Here is a 20608-nt window from a genome sequence, read left to right as displayed (position 1 = left end):
TTTACACTAATGAGGGAACGACAGAAAATAAAATGCAGGCTAACATGATTGTTTTAATGGATATTTAACATGATCGTTTTGATTAATAAATCTAGTGAAGATGTATTCATAGAATTGTTCATGTTAAAATATGAAACACTTTTAGTATGTTGCTATCTGTATAACCTAAGTTACAGCAATTTCCAACTGCCTCTCCTTCCATTCTATGGAAGAGGACTAGGGGCCACACTTCAAAAATAATTTGGAAACAAAAACTCAAAAATCAAACCCCTCCAGCATATATATATATATATATATATATATATATATATATATATATAATACATATACACACACACACACACACATACATCATACAGCCTGCTTTTGTATTTTTTGGTTTACCAAAAACATTAAAACGCCAGAATTCTGAGATTAAAGTCAGAGAATTCTGAGATTAAAGTCAGAGAATTCTGACAAAAATGCCGGAATTCTGAGAAAAAAAAGGCTTTAATCTTTAAAAGACTTATAGATCTTATAAAGAATTTGGAATTCTTTATTTATTTTATATAAATGTATTTTATTTTACATATATATATAAATATATATCTAAAATGCAAAGAACTAATGTAAAGAAAACCCGAAACGTTGATCACAACATCGATGACAGTGATTCTTCCTGAAACATTGATATTTAGCCAGTGAAATTTTCCAAGTTCAGGTTGTATTTTGCAACATTTAAAAAAGTTTGTTAAATCAACAAAAATCCACTGTCATCAAAGTGTTGCTGCTCCAACAACAGAGACTAAGCGTTGCTGTGGTGATGACATGTCAATCAAATGGAAAATTGAAATGCTGAAAAACAAACGGTCAGACAAATAACTTTATTGCCATTAAACATGTAGCATTTCACTTTTGTTATAGCGTTAACACGTATCCATTCACTGTCTTTTCATTTCTGCGATACTAAAATATGATGTAAAACAGCACAAATTTTAAAGCATCGTCATAAAAAAGCCTATCCAAAGCGCATGATACACCGTCATGCACATTGGTGATTGTTAGTGTTTTAAAGTAAAGTGCAACACAAACACGGAGCCGGAAACATTTACAAGATCACTAAGAGTTTTTACACAACATGCATAGATCTTGCAAAAAACATCCAGGGCCAGAGATGTAGATGTGTAAGGCCGCAAGTGTACCCTTCTGTATAATCCCCAAGATATAATACTATACAGAGTAAACAGGCTCAAATTGACGCTGGAAGAAACTCACTTAATAAAAAACTGCATGTCAGCAGGAATCATGTCTATATGGTGTATCCTCTGGCCCTCATCATAATTTGTCTATTAAAGCGACACTGCTGTGATAGATAGTAATGGAAAGCAGGCTAAACTATTACAAGAACAGTCACATTTCTTATGTAGGTTACATGTTTGTTTTAGACACATTGTGAAGGTTTCCAAGTGTTCAACACACATCAAAGGTAGAGATAACTGTGATTCTATACATGATCTTAGGGCCACACACAGTATGTGTAGTGTTCAACAAAATCATTTGCTAATCTCTCGAGAAAGCTATTTAGACCAACATTAACTCTGCACATTGTCATATAGAGCATATGTATATCTTTCAATTTAAAGCAACTTATATTTTTAATGTGGAAAAAAATGCTAAGAAAATAATTCTGTAGTTAGTTGCATAAAAACAAGGACAAAGGGGGGTAAAATTGTGTTGATCCACATCAACATAAAAGCGTGTAACACATGGCGTTCATAGGTTAGTCTCCAGAGCTCTGCCGAGGAAGCAGACTTCAAGGGAAAACGGTTTACAGTCATGTTTAAATACTCAAAACTATGCCCACACTTTACTTCTGTTTTAAAGTGATCATCCCTGATCTAATATCACACACACTGAAGTTTTTGCAACCACGTTTCCCCATCAATATTCAGGTTAGTGTCAAAGATAGAGAGGGCATAAAGTAATCTCAGTAGTCAAATAGGACTGCCTGCCTGTTTGGCGTTTATATCAGTGAAGCCACACAATATAGTTAGTCTCTCATTCATGTCACAGTAGTTGTACTTAAAGCTTGTTGGCTGGAGGCACTGAGAAACAACAAGAAAGAAACTGGGTCAAAGTGAAAATTACAATTAAATAAACACCCTGGTTGCCACTGGACTATAATGTACAATAATAATATTAGCATAATGATGCTTTTGGGAAGCCCAGCCAATGGTGCATCCTTAACAGCCTCACTGTATGCATGGGCGGGGAGCTAATGGAGTATGTTAAGTGAACTTGGACAATTAGTGCCCCCTGTTTGACACCATTATAGCGATGCCAACATCCTGTCAAGTAACCAATATTTACAAGATTATTCCTCCACATTTCTGTCAATAAAAACTAAAAGGACCAAGTGCCATCATACACTTTCCCATTGGTCCCTTTTCTAATCACAGATTTTATACGTCTACAGTAAAAAAAAAGAAAAACAAAAACATATACCCCCCCAAAAAAAACAAAAACAACAACAACAAAAAAGTATCTAAAGGTTCAGTGTGTAACATTTAGAGGGGGATTAGTGCAGAAATTCTAAATACTTCCTACATGAAAGTTTATATAAGTGTAGAATCACTTATGAAAATCATTGATCTTATGTAGCTTTTATAAGCCTTTTTACATGTACTGGGGCTTGCTTAATGGAGGATATGTTTCTAAAGCAGCCTGTATGAACTCTGCAAACAAGGATGAGTAACATCATCTGTGGTATGTGAAAGCCACTGTAGCTCCCCGACGTGCTCAGGAAAGGAAAGAATGAGCAAAAGCTCATTGTTTCAGTCCCACTATTTCTTACACACTGGAACTTTAAATCCACCACAAAATCTAAACATTTCTGTGAAAATTAATAATGCAAATATGGCTTTGGCACACCCAAGTTAAGACGAGGGCTGCAAATAACCAACTATGTGACCCATGCTGGGACATTTAAGCACTTACATACCACCCGATTATAACGGACACTATTGGTATATTGTGACATGGAATACGACCAACGCAATGCAGTAAGGCAGTGTGTGTAAAATTCATTATTATTCATCCATCTTGTTACTTCTCATTTGTTTGATGCCACCAATAATTTCCTTGAGCATACTTCACGACACAATATAAAACAATGACACTGGCCTGACTGAGAAATGCATGTTCGTAACCATACAAAAATAGAAATGAGAAAATAAAACTCTACTGTTAAGGAAGACAAAACAACAATAACACTCACAAGTAACATAATAGTGTTTGTTCATTAAATTACATCAGTTTGTATTCAGGTTCTAGCTTATATCAGTGTATTTCCATTGGGCTCACAACCCACACATTTCCAGACTAAAATAGGAAGCACCACAACTATATCTACGCAAAATAATTCCCATTCTCAACTGTAAGTGCGTAATTCAAATAACATGTCAGTTTTTTTTTTTTTTCCTTTTAGTAGCTCATTGTCTGTCAGAAAGCTGGCATCACCCAAAATGGCGGACCAGCAGATACTGGGAGGAGAGGAAGGTTTTTGTCGGCATAACTACATTCTTTTCAAGCCTCAAAACTGGTTTGTTTTCCGTTTCTTCTGTAGTGTAACAAAATTCACATCACCAACAATAAAAACTTAGCTAAAAACAGGATAACTGACACGTTGTATATGCTGTTGCTCAATGCCCACAGAAAAACAGAAAAAGGGATTTGTTGTAACAGCCACTAGGTGGCCAGGATGCAATGAATATGGTGGAATAGATATATGACGAAATACTTTTGATTTGCTGTCAGAATAGAAATGTTTTGACATATAAATATACAGATTTTATGATATTTTCATGATGAGAAACTAATTATATATTCTTTAAGTTTGGAAATAAACATTTGAAAAGGATATTTTGACCTGATGTCAAAGTGCAAATAGAGAATGAATAAGAATGTAGTGCTACATCCTTTACCTCGACCATTTGGGCTGAGCTTGTCAGATGCATAACACTGGTGACCATAATGAATCTGAAAGTTTTACGTCAAAGCCTCCTGGCCAGGCTGCTAGTAGTGAGACAGAGATGATATCACGGTTTTGCAGAAGACAGCAGATTAGTGAACCAGGTGGTTGCTGACGATCGTTTCGCCTCTGCGTGTTCTTCTCCATCAGGGAGAAGGAACTGAGTGGAAGCAACAGAGGTGGGAGATCCAAGAGAAGGTGCCCGGCCTCCACTTTCTTCAGCCTCCACAGGAGAGTCCAAATGCCAGGAGCTCTGGGGTTTATAGCCCCCAGCACTGGCAACCAGCGGTTCATCCAAAGGCTCGGGTGAAGCCAGGATAATGTCATCATTTTGGGCTCTAGGCTGCATCTGGGGCCGGTAGCCCCCCCCTCCTCCTCCTCCTCCTCCACAGCTGACAGACAGATCAGCATGGGGTTGGTGGTCATCAGAGGAGCCTGCAGGATCCAGCTGGAAGACCAAAGAAGACCCTGAGGTCTGGATCCCTGTGTATGTAACATCAGTGCGCACTGAGTCCAAAGAGGAAGCAGAAGAAGCAGAGGAGTCTGGGTAACGTGGCCTGATGGGCCTCTCATCTACAACTTGGTTGTAGTAGCGTAATGATGTTGGCTCATCTGTGTCAACTGACTCATCTTCCATACTCTGCCCGTCTTCATCCTCATCTTCTTCTGGGATAGCCACGAGCATCTCTTTACTAGGATCATGATCAGACTTATCCACAATATGGATGATACTGTTTGAAGATGGTTTCACATCCAACGGCCCCTGTAAGATATAGAGCAATACTAATAAGTCGGTTGAAAGTGATGAAAACACCCACAAAAATATGAAATGGGCAATTATAAATTCTATTGAATTAGGCTGATACTCCACCTGTGTCCTTGACCAATCACCAGGAAGCTTGGGCTCAGGAATGTCAGGATAGAAAGCCTTTTTCACCCTGATGGTAAAGTAAAAAGTCAACATCCATTCATCAAAACCAAATTAAAATGATATATCCTGGTAGTTCAATTTCTAAACCATGCAGAGATAACCCTAATAAATGTTCTAATGTGTCTATTTGTGACAATATTTAAGAAAGGCAATCAACACAGGAGACAAGGATATCAGTCTCACCATTTTCTTTTCTTGTAGCAAATGAAAGTGACAATGATGAGGAAAAATGCTGTGATTCCCAGAGAAGTCAGGATTTCCAAGATCAGCCAATCCACTGTCAGAGCAGTAAAAATATAATTTAGTTAACTTGTGTTTGTACAATAAATACAAATGTTGTCACGGACCAATGATGCGACGATGCACAGTAAGTTTACGTACTGTTTGTTTCCACCGTTACGGAGGAGGTGGCACCCGTGTCTTCGCCTGCTGAGGTGTAGGCCTTGACAGTAAATTTGTGGGAACCCTCTTTGAGTCCCGTCACAATGTAGCTCCTGCTTCCTTTGTCTGGTACATTGCCTGTTCAAAGGGGTGAAGCAAAACAGAAGATAAGGCACGAGAGGGAGAGAAAAGAAAAAGGAAGTGAGAAGGACACATATGTCATTCTTCTGTCATGGAATAATAACATTTTAAAAAACATGTTTTTTTAAAGAAATGTTACAATAACACAACATGAGAATGTTTTTTATACAATTCCTTTTTCTTTTTTTTTAACAACCTCCACTGCAAAGGCTGTACAGTTGACAAATATTTACCTATTAGTTTGAGCTCCGAGTCACTGCTATTGTAAATGTTGTAACCCAGGAGGAAACCTCGTCTGCTGACCAGAGGGATCTCTCCCCAAGTGAGAAGAACATCAGAGCCCTGCTGACTGGTTGACAGGATGACAGAACTGGAAGGAACTTTGGAATCCAAAGGGAAATGGGGAAAAAAAAAACGAGGGAAAGAATAACAATGGGTCAGAAATATAAATCCATTGTATGATTTCTGAAGTCATGACTTCATAAAGCACAAGTTTTCCATGTGCAGTGTTCTCCTTACCCAGCTCCTGCACGTATCCCTGCCAGTGCTGAAGCAGCTCTCGGCCTTCTGAGGTGCAGCTGAACAGGGAAAAGGTGTACCTCACACCTGGCTGGAAGTTGGCTAAGGGCAAAGGAAGAGAAATAATTTTACAGTATAATTTCACATTTCATAACACCCTATTGTAAGATACTGAAGATAAAATGTGTATTTCTGTACATAGATAATTTTTTTCATGTAGAAAAAGATACAGTAGATTTTAAATATGCTTAAAACAATCCTCTATTTTCATGGATTTCAATGAATGGCTTACCTGATTCGACCAAGACATCCGTAGTTCCAGCATCCAACTTAATCCAATCCACTGGGCAGTTCCGTGTACAGACGGTATTGTGCCACTCTACCACATAACCACAGGTGGCGTTGTCATTGCTCTGCCAGAACAGAGGGAAACCTTTGTCTGTATAAACTGCCCTGGACACAGCAACAGGTTCTGCGTCTGGAAAGATTCATGCATGTAGAAGCAGCAAGTCTTAATATTCTCATTTTATACTTAATATGTAACTAAAATGAATAACACAAAATCGTCCAGTTACTATCAGCATCTACACAAATAAAATAAAAAAATAACCTAATTCCCCCCCCTCGGGAATTAATATTAAGTATTTCTGATTCTAATTGTTTTTGTCCTTCTTGGTTTTCGAAGAAGCTAAGACCTTCAAAACACACTCTCCCCATCTCTTCCACATACCTGTCAAACGTATGACAACATTTGCGGGTTGAGAAGGCCCTTCAGTGTTCTTTGCAATGACGGTTGCGATGACCTTGGTGTCACTGCTAAAGGGGGCAATCTGTGTGAGGTTGATGGGTGCAGCAGTCGTATCTGGTGAAAAAATGTGTGTGTGCTGTAGATTTTCTTCAGTGCTCCAGAACGTGACTTCATAACCTGTGATCTGGTCGTGGCTCTGTCTTTGAGTCAGAGGCTGTCAGGACAGAAAGATGTGCACAACAAAGGCGGAGGTTTTAAAAACTGACTTCAACGTCAGATGTTTTTGATATGTCTTATAGCCACAGCAGGTCTTTCCACGGTGAAATTATCAGACAGTCTAAAACAAAAACCACCTTCCAAACGATCTGCCCAGTGCTGTCTCCGTTTAGCCACATCCACACATCAGGAGCATCTGGAACTGAGAGAAAACAAAAACATTCAAACAAGGCAAAAACAAATGTTACAAGTAGTCTTTATTCTGTTTATCAAAACAAACCTCCAACCACATTCAACTACTAAGGGAAATGTTTCAGTTCTGTGTGCAAAAAAAATGAGCCTGTTACCATAAGGGTTGGTTTTGAAGGTAAATGCTTCACTCCAGTTTCCCCACTTCCAGAAATTCTGTTGGGCCCCGCAGCGGATTTGAACACTGTAATCTTCATAGGGATAAAGGTCTGATAAAACCACAGACTGCAGACCTTCACCAGAGACGGTATACTAGAGGCAAACAATAGACTTCATTACTGTATGGAACATTGATGGCAACACAGAGACATAAAAGTCATATCAGGTCATGGGTGTATGCATATGGGGTAAAGTGGTTAATACTGTGATGGTATTTCATAAGATGATGCTCTAACATTTTAAATCTATTATCAAGTACAGTGCCTTGTGAAAGTATCCGGCCCCCTTGAACTTTTCAACCTTTTGCCACATTTGAGGCTTCAAACATAAAGTTATAAAATTGAAATTTTTTGTCAAGAATCAACAACAAGTGGGACACAATCGTGAAGTGGAACGAAATTCATTGGATAATTTATACTTTTTTAACTAATAAAAAACTGAAAAGTGGGGCGTGCAATATTATTCGGCCCCTTTACTTTCAGTGCAGCAAACTCACTCCAGAAGTTCAGTGAGGATCTCTGAATGATCCAATGTTGTCCTAAATGACTGATGATGATAAATAGAATCCACCTGTGTGTAATCAGGTCTCTGTATAAATGCACCTGCTCTGTGATAGTCTCAGGATTCTGTTTAAAGCGCAGAGAGCATCATGAAGATGAAGAACACACCAGGCAGGTCTGAGATACTGTTGTGGAGAAGTTTAAAGCTGGATTTGGATACAAAAAGATTTCCCAAGCTTTAAACATTGCAAGGAGCACTGTGCAAGCAATCATATTGAAATGGAAGGAGTATCAGACCACTGCAAATCTACCAAGACCCGACCGTCCCTCCAAACTTTCATCTCGAACAAGGAGAAGACTGATCAGAGATGCAGCCAAGAGGCCCATGATCACTCTGGATGAACTGCAGAGATCTACAGCTGAGATGGGAGAGTCTGTCCATAGGACAACAATCAGTCGTACACTGCACAAATCTGGCCTTTATGGAAGAGTGGCAAGAAGAAAGCCATTTCTCAAAGAAATCCATAAAAAGTCTCGTTTAATGTTTGCCACAAGCCACCTGGGAGACACACCAAACATGTGGAAGAAGGTGCTCTGGTCAGATGAAACCAAAATTGAACTTTTTGGCCACAATGCAAAACGATATGTTTGGCGTAAAAGCAACACAGCTCATCACCCTGAACACACCATCCCCACTGTCAAACATGGTGGCGGCAGCATCATGGTTTGGGCCTGCTTTTCTTCAGCAGGGAAAGGGAAGATGGTTAAAATTGATGGGAAGATGAATGGAGCCAAATAAGGACCATTCTGGAAGAAAACCTGTTGGAGTCTGCAAAAGACCTGAGACTGGGACGGAGATTTATCTTCCAACAGGACAATGATCCTAAACATAAAGCCAAATCTACAATGGAATGGTTCACAAATAAACGTATCCAGGTGTTAGAATGGCCCAGACAAAGTCCAGACCTGAATCCAATCGAGAATCTGTGGAAAGAGCTGAAGACTGCTGTTCACAAACGCTCTCCATCCAACCTCACTGAGCTCGAGCTGTTTTGCAAGGAAGAATGGGCAAGAATTCCAGTCTCTCGATGTGCAAAACTGATAGAGACATATCCCAAGCGACTTGCAGCTGTAATTGCAGCAAAAGGTGGCGCTACAAAGTATTAACGCAAGGGGGCCGAATAATATTGCACGCCCCACTTTTCAGTTTTTTATTTGTTAAAAAAAGTATAAATTATCCAATAAATTTGGTTCCACTTCACGATTGTGTCCCACTTGTTGTTTCTTGACAAAAAATTTCAACTTTATATATTTATGTTTGAAGCCTCAAATGTGGCAAAAGGTTGAAAAGTTCAAGGGGGCCGGATACTTTCACAAGGCACTGTAAATATTTAACTGGCACCGCAACTTGTCCTATTTTTGCACCATGTCCTGCTTTTTTAGTGATTTTTGGCTTTGGCAGCTGTTAGCTCTGCAGACGGGTTTGTTCACTGGTGATGTCACACACCATAATGGAGCTCCTGTCAGACCAACTGGTGAAGCTGAATTGTCAGATGTTTCTCTGTTTAGACTGTTGTGTCTGTGATTCTAAACTTCATGATGCAATTGTGCTCAACTCAACTGGTACTTGGACAAACTGACCTAATTTGGTTGTTACCATTCAATGTACAAAGTTAGGTACCCTGCCCGAGGGAAAACATGTACATGGACTTACATTTGTTTTAGAGCCATGGCAGGAAAGCTCTACCTGGCACACAAGAGCCAGGGAGGAATAGCTGCTGTACGTCCACTGCCACAGCACAGTGGCATTCCAGGCATGGATGACAGCGCTCACGTTCACTGGTGCGACTGGATGTACTGAAGGTGGAAGAGTGAAACAACAATCAGTGACCTAACATGAGTATTTCATATCTACCGCAACTTCTGTTTTGAGAAACCACTATAAAATCTAATTTATAGGTACTCTTCCCCTTGGTGTATTCTGGTCCACTTATTTTGAAAAAGTGAGGGTGATACATTTACCTCTGTGACTGAGTTCAGCAGAGTCAGTGATGATGTACTGGCCAAGAGGATTCTCAGCTATCAGTGTCCAGTTACCCTCCCACTGTGCCACACTACACTTTTTCTGCCTCTGCTGCTGGCGTCCCTTTGGACAATCCCTAAAAAACAAAATACAGTTGATAAGACATAAACAGACTTGCTATTAATGTGAACATCAAGACATCAAAATGGAATAAACAAAAAAGAAATCTAAAGATAGAGACACAGACCCAAACACATTCATCATGCAACCAGCCTTAAGACAATTCATGTGAAAAGTCTGACTGCAAACAAGTCCACACACGCACACACACGCACACGCGCACACACACGTCGATTAAACTGAGTGCCTCATATTTCTTGTCATCCTCTCGCTTGATTGATTTTTATTTTTCTGGGCAGAAAAGGCATTTTAGATAAAAGGAGAGGACAGATCATCAATTATGCAGGGGTATTTCTTTTTTTTCAAAAACAAACAAACTTTGAACCACATCCTGGTCCTTTTGTGAATCTGAATCAAAAAAGAAAACATTACTTCATCTCCTCCACCACCTCCGTCTCAGACCGTTACTTAACTAAGTTCAAATGATCAGCCCGATCGATCACTGATGATTCATTACAGATCAGATTTGATGGTTCACATTTATAACTACGTGTTTTGCATCTGAACGTGACTGTGTTCCTAAACAGAACGCATGCACACTAATTCCTTTTTGCCACGACAACAACAACAACAACAACAACAGACATTATATTTGGGAAACCACTTGGTACTGAAGCGGGAAACAGGCCAGATAAGATGGACTTTTATCGATCCCCCTGTTGCTGGTGCAGGCTAAAGATGACAGTGCATGCGTATAAGCAAAATAAATACTCAAATCTGAATGATATCAACCAAAAAAATTAGGGTTTCCAATACATTTTGCCTTTGCTTTTCCCTTTTCACAGCATCTGGAATTTCAGTCACATGTAGAATCTATTGTACACTATTATTAAGTTGATTTGCACTCATTCTAATTCTGCTGGTTCATGGAATAAAAGCAACACAGACCGACCACATGATTTACACCATTCAAACCTACACTATTATTAAAGGAGGTACTCATTTTGACCTATGAAACTAATCTCCATATCAGGGATGTGCGCCGCATACGCCCCTTTCCTGTTGAAAATGTGAGTGCCAACAGTTCTGCAACCCGACACGAGCCAGATGGCTTTCAACAAAGTGTCAAGTTTCAGGTCAGTTTACAGCCAATTTGCTAAATGTGCATTTGTGAGCCAAGATAAGGTACAACCATTTAAATGTTTTGCCATTTGCATGCGTGAATATGGTACCTCTTGTTCAGAGTGAAGCGTGTCCCACGTTTGCCATAGAGTTTCGTGTCCCGTGCTTCATTCCACTGGCATAGAGCTGAGGTCAGGTCATAAGTCTCGCACACAAAATCACTGAGCAGTGGTGGATCTGGGAAAAGGAAGTAGAAGATTAATCACTGCTTCATCATATATATGAATAAAGATTAACATTATACAAACACACATTCAACAATTACTTAGATTTATATTAAGTTCATCTAAAGACTTTGATTCCAAGCTCACAGTCATTCATTATCACCACCACTATATGAGTTAACCGCACTTTTCACTATGACTGATATGTATAATTTACAAGTTTCAGTTGCTGTCAGTTCAGTCTCATCCATCTTCTTTCTGTCTTTCCAACTGTCCGCTCTCCTCCATTTTCTTCTCTCAACCTCCCTGGTCAAGGCAGATGGCCCTGAACCCCCTGGTTCTGCCAGAGAGTTCCTCACATTAAAAGAGAGCATTATCTCTCCACTGACGCCATGAACTCAAGTGCCTTGAGATAATAAACCTTCTTTTTCCAATAACAATTTCCGACAGGCTGTACACAGAGAGGTGCGCTGCTGCCCTACACAGTTCAAAGTTCTTTATCACTGTTCAGAGTTCAATAATAAATGTTGAGATTTGGCGACATACAAATAGAATTGATTCGATTTAGAATGCAAGCCCAGAGTTTTTAACCTAAAATGTAGGCAGCACCACTTCCAAACTTAAGTGCTCCAAAAATACTCGTAGTTGTGAGGAAGGACAGGCATACCACATTCACACTCAAGTTCCTATCAATCTAGTTGTTCATCTTACATCCAACAAACACCACAGTTCCTTGTGGCTCCTTCAGGCTGTCAAAACAGACAACATTGGTCCCCCAGCTGCTGGATGGTCCCTGGTTAACCACTGTGGTGGCATAACTTCGCCTGCTCAGTCGTGTCGTAGTCGTGATTCTACTGCCGTATTGGATAGAACGGAAGAGCTGCCCCTCTTTCACAATGCAACAGAAGGTGGCGTTGGACCCCACTGGCATAATTCTCTCCTGGGGGTATAGCTGGAAATTCTCATTGCTGGGGAGATCATTTCCTGAGAGGAAGTGACAGAAGAAGATTTAAAAAAAAAAAAGTCTTTATAAATTTACCATTGAAAGACAAATGAAGAAATAGATACAAGGCAAGATATACATTTTACAGTCCATTTAGGCACAAAGGAAAGCCATGTGTTTTGTTATAAGGTTCCTCTAATTATCAATATTCTATAATATATATTGATTTACTGTCCTGACCTTGAAATATCTGAGTGTTGCTCCATTCACTCGTCACCTGGCCATCTCTTGAGCGGACTTTGATCGACAGCGAGGTACACTCCAGAGGGTCAAGTGAGGTCCAGTTCCACTGGTGCAAACCACTCACCTGATTCATTGTCACAGACACCGTCTCCTACAGTTAATCCACAGAACAGGCAGTGAGGGACTGAACCAGAACAATATCAATCTGGTAGATGATGATAGGCAATGGCAAACAGCTCAACCAGAAAAAAACCCCAACTAATTTGGATAATTCATTTCATCTGCTAGGGCATCATTCAAAAATCTAATTAACCACTAAAGTGAAATGGGCTACAGAGGCAAATTAAATCCATGTAACGTAATCCATAAAATATAATTGTCTGTCACTGGACTGGTGTACGTGTCAGCCAATAAATGATAAGAATATCAAAGATATGTTTGTCAACACATGACCCGACTATAGTTTGTCCGGTACCACAATTAAATGTTAACAATTAAATAACAGCCGTGATTTTGTTTGTCGCTTATTGTTGCATAAAAAGAAATGAATACCAGTCCATAAGTGAGTATCCAATTTTGACCTTAAAAATGTACTATGAGTCAGGTTGTAGCTCCTTTCACGTGACAGTGCAGACAACTTGTAATACCACAAGTAACAAAAGCAAGAGGACAAATGAAACAAACAACAAATACTCTTACATAGAAGACTGTTTCATTTAGTTCAGTTCGTAGAATCATGAGGTCAAACGTTGTGGCTGCTCCTCCCAGCCAAGATATGGACAGCTGCTGGGCAACCATGTTAGCCGAAAGGCTCACCTGCTGCGGTACACCAAGGACTGTGGTAAAATAAATAATAATTGGGACAGATTATTTAAATGGCAGGATACATGATGAATGATGAATATAATATCAGCTCCACAGATTTACAATGAAGATATATTTTACTACATGGCCCTTTAAACAAACTTTTCCATATATACATGCAACAATATTCAGCTGGTGCACTGCGTGTTGCAGATCCATTGATCAGAGTTACAAGGGTGGAAAGTGAAGTAGTTTGGTTCTCACCATCTTTGGCAAGAGTGTGTGCTGCCGAGAGGCCCAGGAGAGCACAAGTGAGCCAGACTCGGCAACAGAGAGACTTCGATTTGGGACTGGAACTCGAACGAGGCATGGTGATCAACTGGCCAAGCGTCTGTTTGCAGAGACTCCGGTGGTGGTTTTGTCCACTACAGGAACACCATGCAAGGCATCCCGGGTAGCAAGACAGAGACAGAGGGCGTCCTGTGGGAGAAGACACGGGGGAGAAGAAAAAGGTAATTGTATAATGAATACAACAGCAATCCTCTAAAATGCGGACAGATCTATCAGCTAACTGAGAAAGCAAATAAAACTTCCTCTAACTGTAAGCACAGAGGGCTGCTCCAAACTATGACGGTGATGCTGAGAAACTGAAGGTGGAGTCACAGAAACAGAACGTCCTTGTTCATGGCAAATTGTGCAAATCAATTTCAGAAGATGTCTGCATGTTAGTGGGGTTAGTGTTGTCCAGAGAAGATGTGCTTTTGGAAAAGATGTTTCTTGGCTTTGATCAAATTTGGCAGCTAGTGCCACAATCAAAACGAATACTAAGAACAATCTCGACCGTGACCGCATTTGGTGCAGGAATGGCAACACCAGATGATGTTCCTTGGGGAATGTAGTTGGTCTGTAGGAAATTGTTACCTCTATTTGAATGTGGCAGTCATGGGAAGCCAGTGGGAGTTCTACAGCAGAGCTAACATGTGTTCTTTTAGGCTGAGAGAAGACCACACATCATGCTGTAGTCTGAAACATCTGTTCACTGTGCATCAAGAGGCCAAAAGTCCTGCCTTAACATTCAGTCTCATCTTCATTATCAGTTCCAGTATTATTTTAGAACTGTGTACTGTGTGGTTAACTCAGTGTAGTAGTTTTTGTACTACATGTTCAACATACCCTCCTTATTAAATTTTAAAAGGCAGTTTGAAATAACAAAGAAGAATCACCTGAAAAAAAAAAACACTTACGTGGAACATTTTTTCCAGAAACTTTTATCCACACCAGCACAACCTGTTTTATACCAACAGGAGGGTCACAGTTTATTCATTTCTACTGTCAACACTCCTCCTTCCCAGCAACCTTTAGTCAAAGAGTTGCCACAACTTGCTCATTGGCTGTGGCTGAATGCACCGCAACAACAACCACGGTCTTGATGTACTATTGCCGTTTGTCCTCCTCCTACGACTAAGTCAACCACACCAGTCTTATGGAAACAACAGGTCATGGGCCAAATAGGTGCTCTTAGAAATCTCTGAAACTACAATTTTGATTACTTGTTTGCTGCAACAGGTTCAGACATGAAAAGTTGAACAAGGAAAAAATAAGGACATAATCTTTTTAAAAAGGTCTCGCTTACTGGACCTTGTAATATATAACAATATAGTGTCTACATACAGACAATATATTACATTTTTATTCATTGTTTATACATGTCCCACAAATATTTGTGTTTCTAAAAAGTATTAACAGATAATATGTGTAAATGTACAAGTCAAGAGCGCTTAGACAATTTAATTAAAAGAAAATGAATCAACTTTTCTGAGTAAGCGATACGTTTGTGTTCTAAACCTTTAATCTTCATGGGCTTCAGGTAGTTGAGATGGAATTGTTTCCATCATTTCTTTACAAAGTCTTATAAATAAGATGATTATTTAGCACTGTGAAATGAATTACTTGCAGTCCTAATTAGTATATGGCCAAATACTCCCAATACTAGAACTACAAAGGACAAGGCTTGACCTGGGTGTAGCAGCATGTGTACCTAATTCTGCTTTTGTGTGTTTAACTGTCCCCAAGATGTTGTGGTGCAGTTTGTCTGGTTTCCCTCAAGACAGGCTGGAACAGGCCTCAAGCAGCTTGCTACCTTTACAAACCAATGCTCACACGTACATAACCAAGCCCATTCACTGAAGCTGAAAACAAATGCAGTACACACCTCACAGTGTCTACTGGTGGATAAAACAGGTACATATGCTGATAAGTGTCAGCCAATCACTGATAAGTGTCTTAAAAGCATTGTAAAATGACAAAATAACAATAAAAGCACGACCCTAGTCTCAATTTTAATAGGATCATGGTGGATGACTTATTGCTCTTTTTGTCACCATACAGTAAGTAATACTAGCTGCTACAAGTGCCAAAGACCGACCAGTGCACAGGAGGCAATGCAAACAAATAATTCTGGAAAGTGAAAGTTACGGGAATAAGGCTGTGTTTGTATTCCAGTGCCTCCTGACCTTTAAGTTTCACTCTGAATCAGCAGTTATCTTAATTTGTTTTCGAAAGATAGGGTGAAAACATGCGGGTATAAAATGCAGAAATGAAACAAGAAAATATTCACTTTATGGCTGAATTTCAAGGTCAATTCCACACAGCTGTTCTGTGTGCATAATATTTTTGATGAGTTGTTTCACAGACTTTTTTTAAGCATTTTACAACCTTAAAAACATCACCTTCTAGTGAAACATGAAACATGGCTAAAAAAGAAATACAGCTGTGTCTACACAGACCCTACATAAAAGGACCAGTGTTTTAAGTGGTCCTGGAGCCTAGAAATAATTTTCCAATTTCAACACCAGCCTGAAATGTTTTACAACCCTTTAATATATCCTTCAACCATTGAACTCTGTAAAAAAAAAATACAATGCACTGATGGGAAGTGGAAAAAACAACTCGCGATTCTGGGAAATCTCACCGAGAAACTGATATCTATGAAAGCACACCAACACACAAATCAATACATCTTGTCTGGGCATCTGTCGTTGTCCTTGTAGCACTAATACATTTGACCACAAAACTACAAAAACCACAAAAATGCTGTTGTCACTTAAAACCCTCATCTATAGGCCTGCAGTGATTCTTTTTGTAGAAGTAACAGACTAATTCAAATACAGCTTGCCTCCCCTCATCACACTGGACTTTGCCACTTATCTCTTTGACTACTATGTTAGTAGGGCAGCCATTTGGAGTAAGGCATGGAAGCACAAATTGATTCACCTGCAAGTCACATAGTGTGTGAGTGTAAGTAGTGGCTGAACATATGTACACTCCATCTAATCTGCTAATAATCAATGCTAATTCAACATATAAAATTTTTAAAATAATTAACAAATGGCTATCAAAAGTGTTCAAAGCCTAGGGGAAGATTTTTTATTTCTTCTGTAATAGCTTTGATCATTAGATGTGCTTGACTCGTGGGTACTGTTTTAATTCCGCAAACACCAAGGCAAGGAAGAGGCATGTAAAGGGTTTGCACATTTATTTCCAATTATTGTACATCCAGGTTACATTTGGATCCACATATACCCAAGCCTCTCTCGGATCAACAACACATAGAAATATTCCCTTGATGTCCCAGGTTGTTTCGGTCAAAAAACCTTTATATACCAAACCTAGTACAGCTTCTTACAGAAACGTCCACCAAGGCCAGTTGCTAAATATTTTTCAGTACATATCTACCTATTGCCAAATTTAGTCAAACCTATCACTGTTAGGAGAAAGGGAAAAAAAAAGAGGATTGGAGCAGTTCCATCACTAAATAGACTGAAAGGGGTGAGGAAAGCCTTTTATAAATGAGCTGCTGTGTTTTTCAGTTGGAGTTTAATCTCATCAGTAGCACATACATTCTCAGCCTTTCTATCTTTAACCATTTGTAGCCACAACCTTCAAGCACCTGACAAAGACAACCACATTTTAAAACAATGATGAAAACCTCGGGTACTATTTTCTTTACTGAAAAGTATGTGGGATGGCAGTTGAACCCGACTCCAAAGAAAACCGGGCCTAGACTCAGTAACACTGTCATTACATTGTCATTTCACTGTCATTATGCCGTCATCTGATGACCACCAGGGCCAAAGACATAAGCACACAGTGGCTTTAGTGTGCTATACAAGTGTGGTGAAACATTTTGAAACATGGGCTTAAGTTGCTAATTATGTATGACCTTTGAATGGAACTGGAGGAAGCCCGGATGCTCATGAAAGAATGTGAAAAAAAAAAAGAAAAAAAAAAGGAGAACAGTTGAGTGTGTCCGAGTGATAGGTTGGTGTGCTGACCCCAGGGAAGAAGGGACATTCTGTGCTGTGTAGCTATTGGAGCTCAACCAAACAGCGTTTCCTTCCTTCCCTTTCCCTGTAATCTTCAATGAATGTCAATATAAACCTCAGAGGCAACAGGAAGCAAATAAGAAAGTCCCTTGTCTTGTCAAACTGCAAAATGTATTTTTCGATAGTGTCTAAATTACTGACTAAAGATAATAAAAAAACATTTACCTAGATTCAAATGCAACTCCCTCCTTTAGAGAAATAAACAAAATGTAGAAAACACAGAGAGGCTATTGGCCTGCCAGGTACAAGTAGACAGTTTATTTTTACCCACATTGTTCTGAGTCACCCTCGTGAAGAAGGACAGGCAGCAGACTTATTCCATAAGAACATCAAGAACAGGATACAGCACCAACTGCTAATGAGTAAGGTGCGTTTATGCAGGATCTAAATTAAATGTCCCACAGTTTTCAGTGAGAAACAACTCCTTATTTAATGCACATGAAACCTATTGACAAACTCACTATATATTGAGCAAGCTAGATGGATAGATTTGCTTTACAGATTGTAAAACTGGAAGTTAAATCTGGGGAGTCTTTCTTCTGTCCATCTTTCTATCTGTAATCATTCATAATTATTAATATAATGATCAAGTGTGTATTCTTAGAATTCCTGAATTGATTTTCACATTTGTCCCTTTTCTTAAAAAACAGGTGGATCTGTGCTATATGTCATGTACAGGGCAGACACTGGTAACTACAAGTGGTTCAGCTCAGTTTAGTGCTGAATGATGTGTAAGAGACACAAACTGATCCGAGTTCTGAGTTTATTTGCTGAAGAGATATTATGTGAAGGTGATGATGAGATGTGAAACCACGAGAACTGAGTAAACTGTGTGTTGATTCTACGTTGTTTAGTCTGTCTCTTTCCAGGGAGTGAATACAATAACTAACAGCTGTCTTGTCAAAAAAAAGTGCAGGGATTAGAGAGCAGACTTCCTGTCCCTGCTGTCCTTGCCAAAACTTATTATAGTGGATGTCCATATTAGTTACAGCATCTACTACTGACAATCCATGCTTACAAGTGTGTGAAATACAGTATATAAACAGCTTAAGGCACAATTAACGCCATTTAATATTAAAAGTAGGCTGCAACAAGTAATTGATTAGTAATTTAGTAGCACCAAACTATTTTGATAATTAATGATAATTAATGTGTCATGTGGAGGATAAAGCAGTACATGATGGATGGATGGTCCGTATATATTATTTATTTATTATTTAAGTTTTAAATATATTAAAATATTACAACTGAATTAAACCAAAATTAAGCGCAAACATTTGGAAGGGCAGGGGCGAAAATTAAAAGGCCACCTACTACGAAAAATTAAAGGGTGCATACTGTGCACTGGTGGGGCTAGCGCCACTAGTATAAATGTTCCCACATTTTAACACACCTGTGTATACATATACAGAAACATCCTTTACACCACAGCATCACTTTTCAATTTTCTACACAGCACTGAATATAATTTCTTCTAAGGACACTCTTTGAGACACTGTCATGTAGGAACAGTAGGGAACTTCATAAAGGCAACCTTTTAAATTTGCATAAAGTTGCAAGGGCATCTTATGGGACACCCACTTTTCTCATCTAGAAAGGCACTCCTTTATAAGCAATCAATTATTTAAATTTCTATTTTGCTTTAGAGGCCACAAATGAAAGGCCCTACTGGCTGAGAGTGATGGACATGGTCCTGTCAAAAAAATCAGCTACGTCATATATCCACACTGTAAGACACTATCTGGGAAATCAAAAACATCTAGAAACCATGTTCTAAAGACTCGATCTCTTCAGTCTGTGAACAACAACAACCACCACCACCACGATGACGACATACACATTATCATATCTATACATCCCACCGTAGGATCCTTCAAAAAAAAAAAAATCCCGTTCTCTCACTTGATACCTTATACATTTTGATTTATAATCGCTACATTTCAGGACAAAGTAGAGATCAGAATAGGTATCCCCGACTGTATTATTATTAGTATTATTGTCATAGGACGCTTTTGAAACATTAGCATTAGCCCCAGATCAGTGTAATAGATACTGTTAGTCAGACGTATCGTAAACAACAGCACATAGTGATAGTACTTTAGATATGTAGCTTTCATATTTACTGCATTTAATCAGTATAGACATTGTAGCACATGATAGGGATGATTAGTGCTGTTTTTGGCCATATAAAATCAACCTTGAGGCCAGCACCCCAACACACTCACAAACACAGACAGGCCAGTGATGTTTGAGATAAAAAAGCGCACACACACACATACACACAGTGCTAGCTACCATGAAATGTCGTTAAATGATAGTGATAAGCGGACACATTAAGTCAAAATTACCTCTGGTGAAGCAAAAACGCCTTCTTGGTAATGTTTACGCTTTATATCCAATTATATAGCTTCTTTAAAAAAACAAAACATGGGGTTATTTTCTTCGTAGCCCAGCCTCAACTCCACACGGTGCAGTTAGCTCTTTCCCAATGAAGCCACATTGGAATGGGATTACTGGAACAGTGTCCCACGGCCTTGATTGACAGTTACTTGGACCAATGGGCGTCGTCGAATCTGTTCAAGCAGGGCTGGAGAGGGCGTTGTCTTGCTGCGTTCAAGTCACACAGGACAGACTGGGGGACAGGACACGATGGACAAGTGAGGGGTCAGAAGATTTTTCCATTGGTGAACCAAGTTGGACAAAGTAAATGATGATTTGACAAGCAGTTCCACCGCTTCGTCACCGAATTGAATGTATGAGTGAATTCATTTTTTCTGACAAATTAAAAATAAAATTTGGATAAGAGACAAGAATAATCAAAAGCATGGCGTAACTTGCAACATATAATTATACTAAAAGAGAAAAAAGACATAACTCCATTAGAGTAAGAA

At 39.3% G+C, this 20608-nt stretch overlaps 1 protein-coding gene across 1 annotated transcript; it reads right to left on the bottom strand.

Annotated features, from left to right (window-relative positions):
* Positions 1-848: 848 nt before the first annotated feature.
* lifra (LIF receptor subunit alpha a) lies at positions 849-20217 on the bottom strand. The gene is made up of 18 exons (XM_044026392.1): positions 20066-20217; positions 13597-13812; positions 13228-13364; positions 12526-12679; positions 12054-12326; positions 11229-11355; positions 9876-10012; positions 9568-9710; positions 7293-7446; positions 7083-7147; positions 6712-6943; positions 6274-6459; positions 5982-6083; positions 5696-5842; positions 5322-5459; positions 5124-5217; positions 4881-4947; positions 849-4772 (listed from the first exon to the last, which is right to left on the bottom strand). Exons 2-18 carry the CDS (start codon positions 13700-13702, stop codon positions 4077-4079), a joined length of 2958 nt encoding a protein of 985 aa, XP_043882327.1. The 5' UTR covers positions 13703-13812; positions 20066-20217; the 3' UTR covers positions 849-4076.
* Positions 20218-20608: the final 391 nt, after the last annotated feature.

Source organism: Solea senegalensis, linkage group LG5, assembly GCF_019176455.1.
Source record: "Solea senegalensis isolate Sse05_10M linkage group LG5, IFAPA_SoseM_1, whole genome shotgun sequence".
Classification (NCBI taxonomy): Eukaryota; Metazoa; Chordata; class Actinopteri; order Pleuronectiformes; family Soleidae; genus Solea; species Solea senegalensis.
Note: the sequence above shows the minus strand (reverse complement) of the source record. Positions and strands in the feature narration are given on the sequence as shown.